This window comes from Lathamus discolor, chromosome 1 (assembly GCF_037157495.1).
Source record: "Lathamus discolor isolate bLatDis1 chromosome 1, bLatDis1.hap1, whole genome shotgun sequence".
Classification (NCBI taxonomy): domain Eukaryota; kingdom Metazoa; phylum Chordata; class Aves; order Psittaciformes; family Psittacidae; genus Lathamus; species Lathamus discolor.
Window position 1 is genome coordinate 150,583,831 of NC_088884.1, and position 22,866 is coordinate 150,606,696.

Consider the following 22,866-nt stretch of genomic DNA (forward strand, 5'->3'; position numbering starts at 1 on the left):
CTAGTTTATTTTGTAATAAAATCAGAATGTTTTATAGGACCATATAGCACCAAAAGGGCAACAAAGTCTGTACATCTATTTTCCTCATTTATCATTAACAAAATAGTAATGTTTGTGGAACGAGTTCATATTCAGAAAGATGCATTTTTCTGCAGATTGTCATTCTGGTTTCACCTATGCGCATGTATGTGTTTAGGTATCTATGGGTTTCTGTGTTTTATAGGTAAGCTGAACTGGTGGTGGGGAGTGAGCGAAAGAAGAGGGAGGGAGGTAAAGTTTCTAAATACTGGAATGGGAAGCATTACTTAAGTAAGCGGATTTTTCTAATTTCTTGATTACTTCTTGGTTTGCAGAACTGCTGTGTTTACTTGAAAGGTTAACTCATACCACTGCACAGGAATTATAATATGTATATCAGTAGGAAACCCCCCTCAATTTCTCCTATTTGGTAGGAGAATTGGTGCATAACTGTGGTTCAGTAGTTGATTTTTTTTCTCATAAACAAAGTTTTCAGAAGTTAAAATTACTGATTTCTAGAATTGCAGAGACATTTACATTAGGCCACATTAGGAATGTATGTTAGCTTGTAAAATAAAGTACTGTTTTTCTGTTTTTGGGGCTTTTTAAAAAATAGTGTTATTTGTCCCCAGTTTTAGTAACTGATGCAGTTTTGCAATGAAAAGAAGTATTTTATATGGTAAAACAATATGGCTTAATACAAATAGGAAAAATACTGATTAATTTTGCACAAAGTGACTTTCAGTGTTCAACTCTTGACAAATTCTCTTCATGCAGTTTGTTAAAAATATTTTTTTTTTCAAATGCAAATCAACTTCAGTGTATTTATTGATGCGGTGTCTTGTGTAGTCTGGATGCAACCACGGTGTAGATTTTACTGCTTATATAGTGTGTATGTTAGTCAGAGGGTCTGCTGGTAGAGATTCGTAAGAGCCTTAGTCGAATATGCTTAGGAGGGCTGTGGGGTGCAGTCCAGTACACAGGATTCTCCTGTTAAAAGGATTTTTTTTCTAAATCAGTACAAAAAGTAGGCAGATTCATGTTTTTAGTTTCATCTTGACTGTGAATCACTTCAAATAAGGTAAACCCATGCACCAGGTATACTTCTGCAGAATCACCACTGAGTCAGCCCAGTGGCTTCAGTTCATACCAGAAACAATCTAGGTGCTTGCACGGTGTTGCCTCAGTTAATTTAACTTCTTACTCGTGTGTGTTTTCTACAGAGTAAAGAAGTACTAATGTTTTATTGTTCCATGTCAGCATATTGCATATTATTTTTATGGGATACTTTAGTTCTTTTTATTGGTATGTTAAACTTGTTTCTTAAGAACTGTCTTGTTATGCATGGTTTCTTTTTGTTGTGATTTTCCAGCTTGTTTATTCCTCCTAAATCTATGGAAAACCAGAAGATTTCAAACTCATTGCAGAAAACTTCATGTACTACTATCATAGTTGTTAATTAAATATTTGCTAGGCACATTGTCTGGAGTTTTTCCTTCTGTCAGAATAATCCTAATATCATTTTTTTTACCCATAAAATCAATTTCTGAACACAAAGTACGTATTATGGCACCTGACTGGAAAAAAAAAAAAAAAAGAAAAAGGAAATGAAGGATTTTTTTGCTGGAGATGATCAGCCTGAATTTCAGTAGTTAGTGAGGTGCTAATGAAGAATCACTTCACTTTAAATTAACATTCCAATCTTTTTTTTTTTCCAGTTTCTTTTTTTCTGTTGCAGTGAAGGAAAGTAAATAATTCATAACAGTAGATTTTTAAGTTGAACAGTCACTGTTAGACCATTTAATTTAACTTACTGCATTAAATTTTCTCAGATAATTTCATATACAGTTATCCAGATACTAAGCCCATCTGCTGTGCATGATTACTACTTTTAGGAATTAAAATGAGGTTAGAAACTTTTTAAAGCATTTGAACACAAAATTAGGCATTTGAAAATTGAGTTTGAAAGTGATAATATTTGTAAAGCTTTTTTCCCTGAACAGCTGACATGAATGACATGGTAAATTTCCAGAAGAATACAAACAACCAAGTTAGGGGTAGAACACTGCAGCATGTTGGAACTAGATGATCTTGAGGTCCTTTCCAACCCTAACTATTCTATGTTGAGCCTTTGAGCATATTTGGTTTGTTTACCCACCGAGGACGCATAATAATTTCTGACTGCAGATTGGCCAGTTTATCCATGCCAGATGCTATATGGAAGACTTTCCTGCATTGTTTGCAGTCACTTATGTTCTAAGCTTTAAAAATAATTAATACATAGTATATGCACTGTCAAAAGAAATAAGCTTTTTATTCTATGAAAGGTTGCCTCTGTTGAACTGGAATGTTATGATGTATTTATTGCACTACAAATCGAATTCTATATCTTACTGTTAGATAAAACCCAGTGTACCTTAAAAATACTGAGTAGGTTGTCCCACATTCATCTTTATATATCTGAGAGAAAAGCATCAGTTTAGGAAATCTGCACTTTTAATCAGATTAAAGCTAGATGCTTCATAAAAATACAATGTGGTATATTTAATACCATGAATAGCATATAATCAGCTATATGGTTCTAATTTGCTGTTTATATTCACTGAGTGCTGGGATGTATTTCTATGGAGCACACTTACTTACATAACTAATATGAATGTGTTAGTTATAAATTGATCGTGGAATTCCATGTAAATCATGTCCAATTTAGTTGCCTGCTTTGCAGTGGTGGGTGGAGGAAATAATAATAGTTTTGCATCCTCAAGTTAGATGTGTGTCAGTACTTCCATTTTTCAGTCTGTCATCTATGTAATTCTTTAACTGTATATTACTAAGAGCATCCCTACCAAATGCAGTTGCTGTGAAGATTTTACCCGCTTCTCGATCTGTAAACTTGGAAGGGGGGAGGGGAGGGCCACAACGTATGAAATAATGTGGTGAAGTTGGCATTAATTATATATTACCTTTCGTTCAAAGTACTGTGCTTTAGAACTCTCTCTGTAAAGTTGTACAGTTTTCTTCAGCAAAGTATGCTATATTATTTATATTCAGGAATGTTATACTATGCAATTCCACTTATCTTTCTGTTTATATTAAATATGTTAATGTCTAGCTGTAGTTTTACTGCGTCTTAGCTGGACACAAGTGAGTTTTTTCAAATGATACACTCATTTTTAGGTTAAAATTTAGTTACTATTGTATACTTGTAAAAGTTATTGTTGTTGATATGCTAGAGCTGTATTACCTGATGTGATAATGTATCTTCACTTTTATTTGTATTTAAATTTTCCAGGTTACCTAGTATCTGTATCATTTTCTTTTTCAGGAAATTTGAATGTTACTCTTCAAGTGTGGGATGTAGGGGGACAAACGATAGGAGGCAAAATGCTGGACAAATATATTTATGGAGCTCAGGTACAGTATAAATCATGATAATAGTATCTATAGTAATGATATAAAATTCCCAGAAACTTCTTAAAATTATACATATCTTATAGGTTATTATTTTGTAAATCTCAAAAATGTTGAATCAGTGCTTAACCTAAACTTAATTGATATTAAATATGCACATCTAAGTTTGGTATGCAGTTAATTTTTTAGAGCTGACTTAAAAAGCAGAGCACAAGTATGCATTTGTAGATCTGAATAACTCTTAAGAGCAGATGTATGCATGTTTCCATGCTTTGTGTCTTGAGTTAAGAAAAGCAATCACAGTAAATAAAAGGCTATTTGGATATCCACATGGTAGATATAGAGTGGCTGCTTTTAGAGCAGATGCCTCCTGCGGGGAAAAGTAGAAGGAGGAAATTAAGGGCAATCCTACACCATTAAACTCATACATGCAACTGGGGTTATAAGAGGGCAAACAAAAGGAGGCAACCAGGTAGCTAAATATTTTTGCAGAACTCCTATCCAATGAAAATTATTTTTATCTACAGGTTAACTAAGCAACTTAAAGTGAATGGTAAATATTATAGAAGTATCTAGAGTTATGAGATGATTTTGGAGGGTGTAATATATTTCAAAGTTCTTAATATGAGTAATCCCAAAATATGCTCTGTTCTTTAATTTGGAGTTTGTAATGAGAACAATAGACATGTTTTATTATTTAATGTTAAATTTATCTGAAAAGAAAATGAATGCACATAATTTTCCCCCAGTACTTCAGGCAAATAAGAATATGGAATCCTGAAACTTTTACTGGACAGAAACTTTGTACTAACAAGTGCAGCACAGTAATGGCTAATTAAGGAGATCAGGATTTATTAGTTAGTGGGATAAAGACAAACTTGTAAATTTAACATTCTTTCACTTTCAGAAAATGTCAGAATGTTTCTGTTGCATCTGTTTTATAGTATTTTCTTATTTTTAATAAAAAACTTTTTGCTGCCCTGTTAAAGATCTACCAAGCCACAGAAGAAAGTAACTTCCATGACAGAGAATTTGACTGATCACAAATTGTTGCCATATGCCCAAAGTAAACTTGATGAAGGAAATAAAAGGCTATTAACTTTTTCTGTATTGAATTTGGTGATAAACTTAGGAGTTTCTTATCAGCAATAGCAGGTCAAAAAGTTAATACCAGTGCCCCAAAGTAGTGAAAAAGTGGGTATCAGTAAGCCTGAAGTTACAAAAGTTTGATTTTTCAGTCATTCTGAGCACATTAACAGAAAACCCCTACATCAAATCTGTTCTTCTTTAATCCTTCCCCAACCCTCACTGTAACCCCCACTGTAACCCCTTTTTTTTTATAATGAACTGATAGCTGCTTTCTCTCCCATTAGTGTCATGTATTGCCATTGTTTGTAATAGGCTTCTTACCGTCAAAGCTGACTTGTAATGCACTTTTCTGTTAGCTTTGTAACAGCATCATGTTAAAGACACATGAAACTATTTTCATCAATTTATGAAACACCATGAATAATTTGGAAAGGCACTCTGTGCAGCATACTTCTAGGCAGAAGCTTATTTAATGTTGAAATCTATAGCTTTTTAGAAGAAAAAGGAATATTTAGAAAGAAAAATCTTTATAAGTATGTACAAAAATTCCTGTAAATGGAGAGCAAGACAGCAAGAATATAACTGGAAAGAGCTAGCATGTACTTAGGAATTTTTAAGTGTTGCCCAACCAACCTGAATGCCTTCTGTGGTTGGATGATTGGCTCTGTGGAGAGTAGAGCAGTCGGTGTCCTTTACGTTGACTTCAGCAAGGCCTTTGATATAATCTCCCATAATATTATTACAGACAACATGTAAAGATATAGATTAGATGGGTGGACCATAAGGTGACTGGAAAACTGAATGGACAGGTGGACTTAAAGGGAGATGGTCCACTGCTCAGTGTCCTGCTGGTGTGTGGTTGTAAGGCATATTCCTTAGGGCTTTGTACTGAGGTAATGTCTTATTAATTCTTTGAACAGTGGAACAAATTATTATTTGCAAATGGCACCAAGTTGGGGATGAATGGTCGTGTGCTGGAAGGCAGCTGCTGTTGAGAAAGGCTGCTGTCTTGGAGCAGTCTTTTCCCTACCTGTTTTTAATCTGATGTTGCTGCATCCTGTCTTGGTAGCTAAATTTCCTGATGGGAGCTCTGCAAATTGCGGGGGGAAAAAGAGCTCTCTGATCTTTATGAATAAAAGGTGCTAATAAACAGCTTTCTGTCAGTGCTGATTAAAACTGACGCCTTTATCGCAAGATTGAGAGAGGCTAAGAGTAATTGTATAGTCAGTTACCACAGCTGAACTGATAGACAGTAGCTCAATTACAGCTACTTAATCATGTGTATTTGGGTGACCATGTCCTCTGTATCAGCAACGACAACTGTGGTTAAGTATAAGTAGACTGTAAGCTGTTTTCACTTGTAAAATTAGCATTTCTGCAGATGTGCAAAATATCATAATGAAGTTACTCTTTGCTAAAATGAATAATCTGTGACTAGAAAAATATTTTAGAAATTTGGTCTGACATATTTCATAAATATTAATGAAAATTTTAAAGTTAATGTCGTTCCTTCATACTAAAGTCAGTCATAGGATGAGGGTAGATGAGGATAAATCTGAAGAAGAAAACATATGGTTTTAATTAGTATTTTCTGTAGCTTTCTTTTATTGTGACAGATCTTGACATAAACTTGACACCTTTTAAATGTTGATTGTCTAGTGTGAATATATTGCCTGGTTACAACACTTCCATAATAGCAGTTCTGCTGTATAATAGTACCATTGCTGTTTGCGTGGCAAATATTTCGGAACCACTCCCATCTCTTACCTGTAATTGCTGCCCCTACCCACATATCTCATTTAAAGTATCTTTAAGAGCTGGCATACACTACCTCATAAATTGGCTTGTTAATAGAATAAGAGTACTGCAGACCCTATCTTCTCCAGAGACCAGCAAATCATTTCTGCAATATTCGCACTTTTCAGTGACCTATTTTTAAAAATACTCTGTAATTCCAAAACAGAAAGCACTCACATATGCACTAATACAGGCAGAATGTCTCTCTTACTAGAGTGCAATTATGCAAGCAGGGACTATTTACCATGTTGCTGGAGACTAGAGAATTAACGTGCTGTTCTTGGCATGTTGTCCGCCATGTGTTTCAAACCTTTTTCATGGCAGGGAAATGGGCTACTTCTGTGTAAAAAGGCCAGTGTTAGTTTCCTACCTTAGTTGCTCACACATAAGAAGGAAACAACAGCTTTTATAGTATTTACTTGTTCTGTACTCCATATACTGTGGAAAATACGTGTTTTTTTTTTTTTTTGTGATGGGGTTTCTATGTTAAATAAAAAAAGGTGAAATAAATTTTAGCTATGAGTCTGACTAGTCCTTCATTAGTTACATATATCATACTAAGTTACTTGTAGAGTGCTGTTGTGGCAAAAATGAAAGCAAGAAGTATTCCTTATGACCTGGATGCCATGCTACCTTTTCTTGCATCTCTGAGATGTCATGAGATGTCATGCCTGCCATCTTTGTTTCTTAAGTATAGCAAATATCGACAATATTAAAAAAGAGAGAGGTTAAGAAAAGAACATGCTTTAGAGGAAATGTTTTAGATCATGGAGAAGGGGGCCAAAAGCAAGTTAGGTGAGCTCTAACTGCAGACTATGTTCAATTATTTCTTTCATGGTAAATCCACTGTGAATGCCCTTTCTTCCAAATGTGCAGGTAGGCTGCAGTTGTCTAGATTATATGTAGCAGAGCACCATTTGATGAAAATTAGTTAGAAACAGAGCTGGCCAATCTTAAATGCTCAGATTCTAACTTTGTCTTATATCTAATTCTGATTCAGCTCTTCAGTGGTGAAGAAGGTAGATAGAAGATAGATAGTCTGCTCAGTTTTTCTGCAAGCTGCCGAGAGAACTTGACCGCTGTTGAAAGAAGCATGGCATGTGCACTTTGTTATTTACAACATTCAACCTTATGTCTGGGTTTTTTTTAAGTTTTAAAATGCCTGTCCTTCAGCTTGAGTTTCTCCTTTTCCACTGAGCATTTAAGAACATCAGTATGCCCTTTCTAGAGCAAGTCTTACGTTATGGAAGACAAATGCATGTCCAGGCACTTGGCTAGTTATAAAAACCATCAGGAAAAATTGAGATGCAAGATAGTGAGGAATAAATTGTACAGAAGTTGAAGAGGGAACTGGGTGTTTAATATTGGATTTGATTGGTAAGGGAGAAAAGATAGCAAGGAAAAAGGTGTATGTGAGTTTTTAATTTCTTTGAAGGAACTGGTGAAAGCTGTTCCACAGAAATTAATAGTGGCCATATAAATGTAACAAACAAGAACTAATTTTTCCAACAGTTGATGGCATTGAAGGAAAAAAACAGATTTGTATTGCTATCATAGGGAAGTAGGAATTGAAAGGATTTAGGTAGGATCTGTTACTCTCTTCTGAAGCTATACATGTATAATGTTTATTTCATTTTTATCAACCTTCAAAAATCCTTCTGTGTTGATGACTGTCTCTGAAGGTGGTATATTTCAGAGCTTCACTATTCTTATTGTCTACATGTTTGGTTTTTTTTTCCCCCCTAATATGTACCCTTGCTGTAATCTTCTTGCTGCAGTTAAACTTGTTGCTGCGTGCCATATTGATCATAGAATTGTAAGAAAGTTCAAGGTGGAAGGGATCTCCTTCTTACCTACATTTAGTCAAACCTCCTGCTCAATGTATGGTCAGCTGTGAGATGGAACTAGGTTGCTCAAGGCTTTAGCCAATTGTTCCTTCTTGAAAACCTCTGAGGATGGAAATGGAACAATGTCTTTGGGCAATGTTTTTGACTGCTTGAATCTCCTCCTGGTGAAAAAGCTCTTCCTTATATCTGTTTTGAATTTCCCTTGTTTCAGTTTATGCCTGTTGTTTCATCCTCCTGACATGGACTTCTGTGAAGAGCCTTGCTCCATCTCCTTTATAGCTTCCTCATGTGTATGAAAAGGCTGCTTTTGGGTTCTCCCAAGGCCACCTCCTCTTCATGCTGAACAATTCTGGTGGCCCTTCGCTGAACTTACTCCCTTCATTGATGTTAAGAGGGGCCTAAGACTGGATGTATTACTTCAGATATGATCTAACAAGTGCTGAGTAGAATGAAATAGATCCCTTGATCTAGTGACTGTGCTCATGCTAATACAGCCTAGGGTCATGTTGGCCATCCTTGCTGCCAGGGAACATTGTTGGCTAATACTTGGCTTGCTGTCTACCAAGACCTGCAGGTCATTTTCGGTTGCTTCCTAGCTAGTCAGTCCCCCCAGCTTATATCGTTTATTCATCCCCAGATGCAGGGCTTTGCATTTGTCCTGGCTGAATGTTGAAAGGTTCCTGTTCATCCATTCCTTAAGCATGTTCCTTAAGCATTTCTTAAGCCTTGGGCCTGTTGGCTGGTCTTCCCAAATTAGTGTCATCTGCAGACTATATATAAGAGCATATAAAAAGATAATGGATATCTTCTCTTAAAACTTTTACCAGTATCATCATACCTGCCATCAATGTTGCATTAAAATACAAGGTTTTATTCAAACTTCTGATGTCAGTCATGGTTTCTAAACCTCCAGCACTATTACTGATCTCTTCTAGTCTACTGTTTTCCTGACATTTAGCATCCAAAGCTAAATGCATTATTTCACATGGAATGTTTCATGCCACTGTGATGTTTGCCTTTTTGCTATAAAATAAGCTTGACATATTCAACTATGACCTACTATAACTCCTTGATCCTGTTATATGGAACCTGCTACAAAACCAGATGTTTCCTATTGTGCAGGTGATTATTGCTTCCTTTGAACTTGTCATGGGACTTATTGAATTGCATCCTGTTATTTTTAGCTTGTTTCTCATCACATAATCTAAACTCTCTTCAAATAATCTTGTGGTCTCTACCAGTTTGTTGTCATCTGTGAAATTAATTTAAAAGTGTGCATCCTATTTTGTGGTCTAAGACACTGTTCATGAAACTGAGAAGTAAAGCTTGTCCCAGACAAATGCCTGAAAACACTTGACTTGAAAAAAATCTCTGCTGTTGACAGTGGCTCATTGAAGCAGCTAATTTTGTATGTGTTATATTGGGGCCTTTTTTTAGAATATTTGTACAAATTTTATGTGAGAGACAGTGTGCAGTTGCAGGGATACTTTTTTCCCCCCCCAGATGTGAACTCCGTGAGGACAAGTGCGAAAGAAGGCAATTCTGATTTTATTCCTCATCAAGGTAGATACTTTATTGGAATGAGGTGGAAAGCAGGGGCAGAAGACTCAGTAATTGAGAGGAGAGTGATTTGTGAGAGCTAATATTACAATTATGGGGGGGAAGAGGTGGGTGTTTGGGCTCTCAATAGGCATTATAATATTGGACATTAGCTCTGAGGAATCTTCAGAGTAATATCTGCTGTGAATATTTGTGAAGTGTAGCCTGGTGCAAAACCTCTGAAATACACGGGATCGTCTTCTGACCACATCTTTAGTTTCTTCTTTGAAAGTTTAAAGTTTGCCAGTGTTTCTTGCTTGTCTCCTACAACAATGAATGAAAGGATCTGGCCTTCCTCCTCAAATGAGAGTAGAGAAACAAGTTAGGCAATGTGCAGAAGTGTACAATTGAACTGCCTTTTTTCTCTTCAGAAGAGAACAGTGAAACTACAAATAACATCAGCTAAAATAAAAGTCCTTCTCCAGTGTGGTTTTTACTTTACCAGTAGTGTGAAGTGCTTTTGGGGTTTTCATAAAGCATATGCAGTTTGGAATATTTCTGATATAACTAATTGTGCTCTTTATTGAATTGTCTTTTTTTCTTTAACTACCCTTGTAGTTCTGGTAGTTCTGTTAGCATCTGAATTTGGAACACGTGGGATGCTGGAGATATACTGTAATAATGTGCTTATTACAGAGATTTATAATTCGTTTAATTATTCCTGAAAAGATACAATGCCATTGTTTGTTAATGGTCTGTTTTATTATAATAGTAATTTAGACAGATGCAAATTTTACCATGGTAAAATTTTTTTGTCAAGTAATATTTTTTATGTATCTTGTTGTTTAGGCTGTTCTCTTGGTTTATGATATTACCAATGGCCAGAGTTTTGAAAATTTAGAAGACTGGTATAATGCAGTAAAGAAAGCGAATGAAGAATCAGAAACACAGCCACTTGTGGCCTTGGTTGGAAATAAAAGTAAGTTATTAATATTTAAATATTAATTTAAATGCTCCTGATGTCGCTTTCTATTGAAGAAATGGGACAGGGCATATATGTTAGTAAAATGAAACCAAATACCGTCTTGTATGATGTTGCTGTACACAGATGACGTATTTGGGTGTACCTCAGGATTCTGGTTCTGGGCAGTGTGGTTGAGACACTTGCTGCATCATGCTTTACCTAGCCTGCAGCCTCTCTCCTTGTGTTTTCTTTTCTTGGAGAGCAGGACACAGGAGTAGAGATCTCTCTCACCCATGTTTGAATTTGGTAAGGCCTCAGGATATAGCCGTGGCTTACATCTGGAATGGAGAACTGGGAAGCATTCCTGGGTGTAATATTGGATGGTTCTGTATGTTAAGAGACTGCTAAATTAAGTACTGGTGTATATATATTTAGAATAATTACATATATAGTTATAGCTATATATATATAAATATTTATATATATATAAATATTACATATTATCTAAAATAACTAAAATATTATGTGCTAGGCATAATATTCAAGTTGCTTATTAGGCTTTTGGTTTTGTATGCTATCTGTAGTTTTGCACATGAGGTTACTTATTTCCTGTTGTTTTGGGATTTTTTTAACCTGTCCTCTTTTGATCATGTAAATATAATACAATGGATTTCTTCTGACCACCAAAATGTGGTACTTTAAGTAATCATCACCTAGGTAATTTCCTAATTAGATGCATTCCAGATTCCCTCGTTTCCAGCTAAGAAATTTTATATTAACATCCTTATTAGCATATCTGGGATGTTACAGTGTGAGGTGTCCCTGCCCATGGTGGGGGGGTTGGAACTAGATGATCTTGAGGTCCTTTCCAACCCTGACTATTCTATGATTCTGTGATCTCTGGACTTGATCCTGTTTCTCTTACCTTTTTTTTTTTTTTTTTTTTTTTCTTGAAGATGCTAAAAGGAAGGTAAAGCAATTTTAGAAGCAAAGTGGTGGAAGCAGATACAGATTTTATTTTTTTAACAATGTAAATGTATTTATTTGAACAACAAAAACCAGATTTGATTTATTTTTACTTTCCAAGTAATTCATGTCCATGTCACAATGTCCTTAACATGAACAACCACCCCAAAAAAGCCCCTCATCTAGCAAGTTAGTATTGTTTAAAAGCATTTGAAAACAATGTAGAAACAACACTTTCATTCAGAACCGTTAATTGTAATGTTGCTAGTGTGATGCTGTAACATGGTATTAATTATGAAAGGCTACTTATTTTCTGGGAAGAAAACACAGAAGCTCTTAAGAGTTACAATATATAAATAGCACTTCTGAAAGTATAACATAGACTGTGTTGTACTCTAGCAGACCAGAGTCAGTAATACAGATTCTGTTGAAATTCAGATGAAAAATATTTTTCACTGATTTATATTTTGCCCCCAGATTGGACTTCCTAGGTGGTGTTCTGCAAATCTTATGAAATATCTACAGTAAGATACACTGTAATATAGAATAAATAATGTTCTTTTGCTGGAATCACACCACGGGTAGAAAATCAGACACTGGTTTCCCTTTGAAGGAGTTTCATTTCTCTTACATACCTAGAGTATATATTCTCATATGTGTGTCTGCAATTCTTTAATATCCAAGTATTTCCTTAGGAGCATCTGCTGATAGTATCTGGTTTCGTAGGTGAGTGTCCAGCTAAAGGCTGACACTACTGTAAGGGCTTTCATTTTATGACAATAGCAGCTGAGGGAACAGCATGCTTGCTACCTTGTTTTCCTTCATAAGCTGTGCCTAAAGAAGGAAAGCAAACTATTGCTTCCATGTGATCCTAAGGATGTTTGTTGTTGTTGTACATGTGGAGCATGCAGGGGATGCTGTTCACATTGGTCACTCTTTAATATATTTCAGCAGATAAAAATTAAGTTTTTGGAAGTGTATTGCTTTTCTGAATTCTATAATAGTAGAATAAAAGCTAGGAGGGCTTCCACCCCAATACTTTAATGACCTGTGAGAAGTAACTAGTCAGACCCCTATTGTTTCATAAATACCAGACAAGGTAAATGTCTATTTAGAAGCGTGGTGTTGACTTTTGCATATTGGGAAAGGATAAAGCTACCAGTAATAACAAGTTCTTTAGGTGGAATCACTGTGTTCAGAATAGCTCAAGTTCTTTATTCAGTAACTGAGAAGACAGTTGCAAGAGCAATAGTAGGTTTAAAGCGATTTGATGAACTGATGAATTTGTTTGATCGCTTCAGATACTGGAAGGCTGCTATGAGGTCTCCACACAGCCTTCTCTTCTCCAGGCTGAACTTTCTCAGCCTGTCTTCATATGGGAGGTGCTCCAGTCCTCTGATCATCCTTGTGACCCTCCTCTGGACTTGTTCCAACAGTTCCATGTCCTTTTTATGTCGAGGACACCAGAACTGCACACAATACTCCAAGTGAGGTCTCAGGAGAGCAGAGTAGAGGGGCAGGATCACCTCCTTCAACCTGCTGGTCACGCTCCTTTTGATGCAGCCCAGGATACGGTTGGCTTTCTGGGCTGCGAGTGCACACTGAAGCTGGCTCATGTTCATTTTCTCATTGACCAACACCCCCAAGTCCTTCTCCACAGGGCTGCTCTGAATCTCTTCTCTGCCCAACCTGTAGCTGTGCTTGGGATTGCTCCGACCCAGGTGTAGGACCTTGCACTTGTCATGGTTGAACTTCATAAGGTTGGCATCAGCCCACCTCACAAGCGTGTCAAGGTCCCTCTGGATGGCATCCCTTCCCTGCAGCATATCAACTGAGCCACACAGCTTGGTGTCATCGGCAAACTTGCTGAGGGCACACTCAATCCCACTGTCCATGTTAGCGACGAAGTTGTTAAGACTGGTCCCAACACCGATCCCTGAGGGACACCACTCGTTACTGGTCTCCAGCTGGACATTGAGCCATTGACCACAACTCTTTGTGTGCAGCCATACAGCCAGTTCTTTATCCACCGAGTGGTCCATCCATCGAATTGATGTCTCTTCAATTTAGAGACAAGGATGTCATGCTGAACAGTGTTGAACGCTTTGCACAAGTCCAGGTAGATGACATCAACTGCTCTACCCCTGTCCATCAGTTCTGTAGCCCCATCATAGGAGGCCACCAAATTGGTCAGGCAGGATTTCCCCTTAGTGAAGCCATTCTGGCTGTCACCAAGCACCTTGTTGTTTTTCATGTGCCTTAGCATGCCTTCCAGGAGAATATGCTCCAAGATTTTGCCAGGCACAGAGGTGAGACTGACTGCTCTGTAATTCCCCCGGTCTTCCATTTCCCCCCTCTTGAAAGTGGGGGTTATATTTCCCTTTTTCCAGTCGTTGGGAATTTCACCTGACTGCCGTGATTTTTCAAATATGATGGCCAGTGGCTTAGCAACTTTATTTGCCAACTCCTTCGGGACCCATGGATGGATTTCATTCGGTCCCATGGACTTGTGAATGTTCAGGTTCTTAAGATGGTCTCAAACCAGATTCTCTCCTACAGTGGGCCCAAGGTCTGCATTCTCACAGTCCCTGTGTCTGGCTTCCAAGACTTGGGTGGTGCGGTCAGAGCATTTCCCAGTGAAGACTGAGGCACAGAAGTCACTAAGAACCTCAGCCTTCTCCAAATCTAGGGTAGCCAGTTCTCCCAAGAGCTTCTGAAGAGGGCCTACATTGTCCTTAATCTGTCTTTTATTCGCTCCGTACCTGTAGAATCCCTTCCTGTTATCCTTAACATCCCTAGCCAAGTTTAATTCTAACTGGGCCTTAGCTTTCCTAACCTGGTCCCTAGCTTCCTCGACAACATCCCTGTATTCTTCCTTGGCTGCCTGTCCTTGCTTCCACCTTTTATAATCGTCTTCTTTCCCCTCAAATTTTCCTCAGCAGCACCTTATCCGTCCAAGGAGGTCTCCTGGCCCTCCTACTGCACTTACTTCTATCCGGGAACATTCCTGAGCTTGTAGCAGGTGATCCTTGAATATCAAACAACAGTCTTGGGCCCCCCTGCTGTCTAGGGCTATATCCCATATATTCTCATTTGTCCATTTTCACTTACTGTCTGACAGAAATGCAGTCCTCCTATGTGAAAGTGTTACTTTATTTAAGGTAACTGTTTTCTTCCTGGGTGCTTAGTTTTATTTTTCATTCTTTTTCCTTCCCATACATTTTTTTTCTTTTCCATAGCCTGACCTACTCATTTGGTGAGAAAGCGTAGAAAATTGATTTGAGTCAAGATCTTACCCAAATTATCAGTTAACTGTGCCTTTACATAGATTTTTGTCTGTGTTTTATAAACAGCAAAAGGAATTGTAACATTTAATGTAGATTTTTTTCTCATATTAATTTTAAGTCAGAAGACCTTCATAATCCTAAAATATACAGTTGGCATTGAATCTTAAATTTAGCTTTCCTTGTACCTAACTTTGCATTATTTTGATTTTACTTAATATAAAGTGTATTTGAAATGTGCTTTTTGTGTATTGTGTGTTGCTAATACCACTTTGTTTGCAACAGAAATAGGGGAGTAAGACTTATTGCTAAGATTAACAAATTCCTTTGAGTTTCAGTGCAGTAACTTAAAACTTTTATAGATAGGTTGCTGTCAAATACTTCGACTTATATTGTATAATATAAATGCATCAATAGTTACCAAGTGAATTAATTATGTTTTGTGCACTTAGGTTCTTTGCTTAAATTTGGTATTGACAGAGTTCAGTAATCAGAATAGATCTTCTAGTCATTAGGATGAATTAGAGAGGTTTTACTGTGTTTTGTATAGCTGATGTGTATCTTTCCTTTCTGCCTTGACTCCTTTATATATTTTCCTCTGCACTAATCTATAAGCAGTCTCCTCAAGTGTCGTACCAACATTTTCAGTGGATATATTGTAAACAAAAATTAACCCAGGTTGCATGGGAGCTACACTCATTTTGATTTATAGCTACCAAGATGGTCCAAGGGCGGTGGTTATCTGTGGCTTATAAAGGAGGCAGGAATTATCAGGTACCAGTGTATTGTGGATGGATGAATGATTTGTATTCTTAGAGATATTAACCAGATCCGCTTCTCAATAAAGACTAATAACTCAGATTTTTAAACAGTCTTCATGACAGATGAGGGCACAAAGGAGAATGCATCAACACTAATTAAGAATGTTGACCGTTTGTTCGTCTTAGCCATGATTAATTGATCTTGGAGTGCTATCTCTGAACAGGAAGTGGTATGCTGTTACATTGTGAAGTTTAAAGGTTACATTTTAGTGTACCCTTTAGCTTGCCTTTACATACAACTTAAAATGTTTTTACCTATCTTATCTGAGCACAGAAAGAAACAGCCCAGATACCAAATGAATGTTTGGTGTACTGTGTACTAATGTGAATCTGGCTGGGAACAGCACATACCCAGTCTGCTTTAGGCCATTGCCTTACATGCTTAGTCTCCTCAGTTCTCAGAAAATTTCTTCATTGATACTCACCTTGAGATTTTTGATTTATTAAAATTCAGAACTATGCAATCATTCTCTTGTCCTTCCAGCCTCCCCCAGTTTTCTCTTCTTTTTTCTTTTGGGCTTGCCCTTGTTAGGTCTTCACCTGTGATTAAAACAAGTGTTGAGCAGCAAATGCAAAGATCTCTGTTCTTTTGAGTCTTATGTCTGATTAAACTAAAGTTCCTGTATTCCTGTATGACAGGTCCAGTCACCTGAGCCTCACACATGCTCCTGGGATTGGAGGGTAAACTACTTACTTGTAAAGACTCCTTTAAAAAGAAAACCTTGTCCTGTGCTACGGTCAATTTACCAACTCATTTGAATAAATGTAGAATGCTACTCTGTTTTAAAATATGTATAGAATGTTTGTCTTGACAAACTTGTAAGATTAATAGAAAATGGCAGTCTTACGGATTTGTTTGTTTCAATGGTTGGTTAACTTTTTTAAAGATGTTTTTAAGGAGGAACTTTAATGAAAGGGAAAATCACAGGTGAAAATAATGTTTTATTCACCATAATAATACATTTCCAATCCTGGAATCTGACTGGATATGCTCTGTATTACTTTAGAGATGGGAGCAACTTAGGAAGACACATTTTTGAATCAGAAAATTATGTTGCTTGTCTGAGAGAGAATTTGTCCTGCAAGATTTTGATCCTAAATCGTGTTTGGCTTAATAGTAATGGTGCTGGCTACCCTCACTGCTGAAGTGATCTATTTAATTATGTCAGTTAAATTGCTGTGTAGGTAGGGTCTGCTAAACTATGTTATATGCCACACAGAAGTACATAATCGGAGCCTGAGCTGCAAGTGTCTTTGTTTAGAAGGTGGCTGAGCTCACAGAAAATTATACAGAACAAAAGAAGGAAGGTTTACTGCTAGTGTATGGTTTTTACTTAGACATATTCCATTGGCTGAGAAGGGAAAGCAGCTGACAGAATAGATCACAATGGTTCTGGCCCCAATCTTCATGCATCGTGCTGTGATAAATGTATCTCTTGCATCTGGTTGCAAATCAGCTGATTTTTTACTTGGACCCTTCTTTCAGAATCCTTCATAAAATAATCACTTGTATGGGAAGTCACAGTGGACACAGCAGCTGCTAAATCATCTGATTAAAGGAAGATTTTTAGACTTCTGGACTTTCTTCCAGTGCTGTAGCATTTCTGGAGCATGTATACAGGATGGGTTTTGATGGTGGCTGTCAAAAGCCAACTGGCCTGTGCCAGAATACTAACAACAAAAGTAGAGTAGAAAGGGGAAATATTCTGTTGTGCTTCTCAAAATATAATTAATAGTCGTTATTATAATTTTCTGCCCTACCTGTCTAAAGTCTGGTTTCTGATGTTCAACACAGATAGGATTAGTTACTAGTAGTGAGTTTGTTTTTTGTTGTGTTCTGCTGCAGTATGGGATTCGGTATAGGGGAGAAACTGAGCAATATATACAACTTGCACATAGAAGGTATACTACTGTTACACCACTTGTCTGAGTTTGAGGTTTGTACAGCTAGACAGAGCTCTGATAGGAACAGGTGTAATTCCATGAAAATCAGTGAATTTGCCTTCATTTGAAGCAGGACAAAGTAGACAATGTGCAAACTGCTGATATTAATGTTTTCTCATTCGGATCCTATGGTGCTTTAAAAAGAAAGTGAGGATAGCCATTAAGAAGTCCAACTGTTAGACAGTTCTTATGTTATGCTTTTACATTTTAGTGACCATGAATTATCTGGTTTCTTCTTCATGCACTTAAGATCTTGAGGCTGCACTTCAGTTTTTTATTTGGGCACATAATTTGTGCCTGCTAAGACCAACCACAAATTAGGACCAAGTTCAAGGACCTGGCAGAATATTGTTAATGTAGCTGGAACTCAAATGCCAGTGTGACAGAAGTGCCTATAAATAATGTATTCTCATTCACAAACAGTTATGTTTACATTCAGAGAAAAATCTAAAGATGTCATTGAAAAATGGAATTAGAAGTAAAGCATTTAAATACAAAGGTTAGAACAGTATGTGTATCCTATTTTTATAATAATACACAGTTGAAATGCTGAGAGATCTCTTACTGTTTTCCATGGATTTTGTCTGTAGTTTATTTAGCAATGTAGACATACATCTAATAAAAAAGATGCTGCATAAACCATAGCCCAGGCTGAATGCGCTTCTGTTTTTGGTTTAGGTAGAAATGTTTTTTCTGGCTGCGTCCTTCATACTTAGGTCTTCTTACAACAAATGGAAAGCCCTTAATTGTACCTAAGGGAATAGTTAATCTACGGTGGACATATGGTGGACAAAAGCTGAGTCTAGTAAATGAAAAAAATTATAAACAGAAAATGTGTGAATGTCTGCACAGTCTGAGAGTCATGGGAGATATTGTAATGTTGGATTGTAGCTTATTTAAAGATAATTTGCTATTCTTTTCTATTAGTATATTAATGGAAGTCAGTGCAGCATAAAATATGTAGTTTTAAAAACCAGTGCAGTTCATGTCTATTTTCTTGGATTGAAAAAAATACCTACTTTTAAGACACGACGGAATATCTTCTCTTTGCAAGTTGTTCTGCTCCCACCTTTGCCATATGACATAAATGGAATTTGATTTCATTAGTGGAATGGAGCTCTCTGAATTTTTTTAAATTTCTAGCATTTGATTGGAGGCAGTTAATCAGGGTTAACCCTGAGCAGCTCTTGGACTTTATGGATTCAAGCATTATGTGTGATTGCACTGCTCCAGCAAAAGGTTAAGTATTAATGGAAAATGTTCACAGCTCTTTTACTCAAAGAAAACATGTTACTTGTAAGTTTTCTTTTGATTTTACTTTTACAGTTACATTGAATGTCTTCATTCATTTAGCCATCCATAAAGCAAATATTGTTGCACATGCAGTGGATAATAAGTCTTTTTAGGACTACTTGTGTGGTATGTCACAGATCATTAACTGCAAGTAACCACCTGACTTGAGGGAAGTCTGGAAGCATCATTACAGTGAAATAAGCTTTTATTTCTGTATCACTGCAGCACATTGATTTGTAGGAATGTCTCCATAAGCTCCTGTGGAAATATATTCTCATATATTATTATTGAAGGAAGTTGATGAGAGAGGATAACCAAATTTCAGGTGTGAATAGAACATTAGTTATTAGGACTTTGGACAAAGTGGGAAAAGGACAAGTGCTACTGTAGCATTATTTTCTATTTAAAAGCTAGATAAGTCAGTAAAATAATTTTGTAATACTCCAGAGTTTCAGAGTCAGTCTGATAAATACAGTAACAGTTGTACAGTATTTGTGTACACTGCAACTTCAACGGAAATTCATATAGTAATTGAATGTGTTTACTATTCTGTACAGGCAGAAAGTGTGGAAGAGAAGTTTCTTCCTAATCACCAGGAAAAATGGGCTTTTTCTATTTAAATGAACCATAAACATTTAAGATTTTTATTGGAGGTAAACAGTAATTATTTCAGCTTAATTTAGAGGATGAAGGGTAGCTTGTATCAATATGGGGAATAATAATAATGAATAACTGCCATTAATATGATCAAGTTTGTAGTGTGAAAAATGCGATTCTGAAACATTGTTCTGAAAATATATTAGCAAATTTGAGGTTCTTACAGAGCTTAAAGTTAGGATAATACTGTAGGATTATCTTGCTATGTTTCTGTTTTTCAAAATAATTTGCCGTCAGGTCCTTTAGGGGCACAATACAGTAGAAGATGAATAAATGAGTAAAGTGTTCAAATTAGCCTCTCAGTGGTATAGTATGAACTATGTGCATGCAGATGTAAGAATGCATTATATGTTTATTTTAAAACTGTGTATTTATCAGGACAGTATCATGTTTATTGGGGATTTGCAAGAGAAGAAGCAGAAATTAATGGTACTATTTCAAGTTTAGTCCACAAACTCCAAATACTTGATATAATGAGACATTCTGAGTTTATGACATCCACTTCAGTATAGGAGCATGTACGTGCGCTGCTAAATGTGTGGCTTTCTTGATAGAGCTTTAAGCATATTAATGCCTTCATGACATTAACACCTCTTGTTATGAATTCTTCACTGTTCCAGTATTTGAGTTGGTATCTCCTGATGAGGTTCTGAATGAGCTGCAATTTTTTCCTGCTGTCTACTTTTTTAGTTTATTTTATAGGTTGTTTTTTTTCTGAGGGGGAGTAAAAAGTTTAGGCTAGAAAGGTTCTAGGTTTTCCTAGAAGTTATTTACTACATTCATTACTTCTTGTCATGCTACAATAACTTCTTGCCGCAGTGACTGTAACTTGCTGCAACACTACTGATGTCTATCAGGAACTATTATTGAAAATGTCTGGGCTTAATAATGTTTGAATTTACATGTTTTGGGTGTTTTTCTGTGAATAGGAAAAGTTTTTATTTTTGAAGTTGTCTCAAGCTACACAGTAGAAGTAAAAGAAAATCTAATGAAAGAATAAAGAATAGTCATTGTAGAGATCTCTATTGGCAGCTAATACCTCTCCTAGTTAATAATTAACAATTTTCTTGGGCTGGATTTTTGAAGGACGTGTGTTAAGATGACCTCCTCTTACAACCTAAGTTTTGCAGTTTTATTTTGGGAGTAGTGTATCCAAAAGGTTTCCAGAGAAAAGTTACTGGTGTAGTTGCATGTTTAAGTAGTTGATCGCTAGGGCAATAATGCTGGTGTCTGAGCACAGCCAGTACTTTTTCCAGCTGCTTTATAGTGATATCTTGAAGCTTAAAATGTAATCTATATGGGTAAGCCACAAAAGCCACTATATATTAAAGCAGACTCTGATAGTAAATCAAAATTGAACAGCTGGCAACACTACTACAGTCATAAACTTATTTATTAAAAAAACTAAACAGAAGAATTATATTAAAAAGAGAGGAATATGTTCTACAGGCCAGTGGATATAGCTTAAAACCTGGAAAGTGCTGCAGATTAAGGGCCCAATTTATGAACATCTGTTCTGGCAGTTTCTTTGAGATTGTCATGTTCTTTACAATAAAAGTGTGAAACATGTTGTGTGTGTCCGTCCGTGTCCCCTGTACTAATCATGCTTTTCTGCAGTTCATAAAACTTGCATTGAGCCTTATGCAAGTGGGCCTGTCTGCTTTACACACTTGCTAGAGTAATTACTATTCATGGAAGAGTAAGTACTATAGCAACATCACAGTCCCATGGTATATACTTATCCTGACTTGTTCCAAGTGGATTCATTGGCTTTCAAAAGCAATGAAAGAGCACTAAAGTTTCCTTCATAAGTTTAAACTTAGAGCATACCAATGAACTAATAATAATGGAAATAGGTCACTAGAGAGCAAAATAGACAGAAAAATGTCTTGTATGTGGTTTCTTTAAAATTGAAGCATGCTTACCTGTCTGCTGTTTTGCTCTTTGACAGTCACTAAACCAACTGTTAACTCCCTTAATCTCTCATTTTGAAATAAAAGATAATAGAATGATTAATTGTGATGTTTACACATAGTACCTTATGTTTTTATCATATTGTCAGGTATGTGAGGATAAGCTTTAGGATATTCTTGATCTGTTTTGAGAGGGAACTAAAAAATCATAGATTTAAAACCAAGTGTCTAGTTCCACTGTACTGTTTTGCCTTCGACGTCAGTGCGATCAAGATTTGTTTTGGAAATTTTAGCCACAAGCCCTGCTTTATAATCAGGCTTGATATGAACAGGACAGGTCGTAATATTTTGCTCTCTAACTCTTGCTTCTTGTCTAGTAATTCAGACTGAACTGGAAGAGGCCATTGTGAAAGGCTATCGGTTTTTCAAGCAGTGCAGACCCTACTAACATCCCAAGCCCTGCTTGCCGTTAGGAGACAAAGTCAATGTCTCAACAAAGTCAGAGGTCAGGAAACCAAGGTGCAAAGAGAACACAGAAGAAATATGGAGTAAAACCACTTTCCTTATCCTGAGCAGATAGTGTTGCTTTATTGATGAAAATGGTTACATTTGATTTCCATTTGATTAGTTTCCCTGTGTTATGCCTTTATTTATTAGGTTGCATAACCACATGCTTTTGTAGGAAAAGAAAAAAGGATTCCAGTATCCTTTGGACAGAGAAATATCTTATGGGAACAAAGCATTTTGTGTTTCCATGCCATCCATTTTTGAGCATTTTATGGCATGGGTGCATGTCTGTGGTTTTTGTAGTGTGTATCCATTTCTGAGGTTGCTTGGCCTTTCCTCCCATCAGCACCCCCAGCCAGCTTGTGGAAAATGAAGGAAATGTATTTCTGCCAAGTGTGTATTGGTCATTTCTAGTTCCTTTTGTATTTTTATTGGGTGATACTTTTCTAATTGATTTATATATATTTGTATTGCTGAGAGAAGCATTAATAGGCAACTAAACAAAAAGTGACTTATAACCACTTCACAGTTATGGAAGTTGAATTTTCTATCTGCTCTAATACAAAACATGTTTTATTAGTGTGCTGTGAATAATTTTATCTGTCAGTGATATACAGTATATTAATATCAGTTGTTAAAGCATGGTTTTGTTTGTAGAAGGTTCAGAAATGTTAATGCATTTGCTTTATCGGTGTGTTTACTTGTGGTAAACTTTTATTTGTTATGTTTGATGTATTAAAGTGCACAAATGTATTTTATATGCACCTGCATAAAGCGTTTTACTTGTGACCTGGGTTTAATTTGTTAAAGTGTGCC

At 36.5% G+C, this 22,866-nt stretch overlaps 1 protein-coding gene across 2 annotated transcripts in view; it reads left to right on the forward strand.

Moving 5' to 3' along the window:
- The window catches only part of RAB28 (RAB28, member RAS oncogene family), a 66,760-nt gene that overhangs the window by 8,974 nt on the left and 34,920 nt on the right, over nt 1–22,866 (forward strand). For both annotated transcript variants that reach the window (XM_065659205.1, XM_065659212.1), the window contains exons 3-4: nt 3,344–3,432; nt 10,551–10,680. In XM_065659205.1, coding sequence (XP_065515277.1) covers nt 3,344–3,432; nt 10,551–10,680 — 219 coding nt within the window. The remainder of the gene's footprint in view (nt 1–3,343; nt 3,433–10,550; nt 10,681–22,866) is intronic.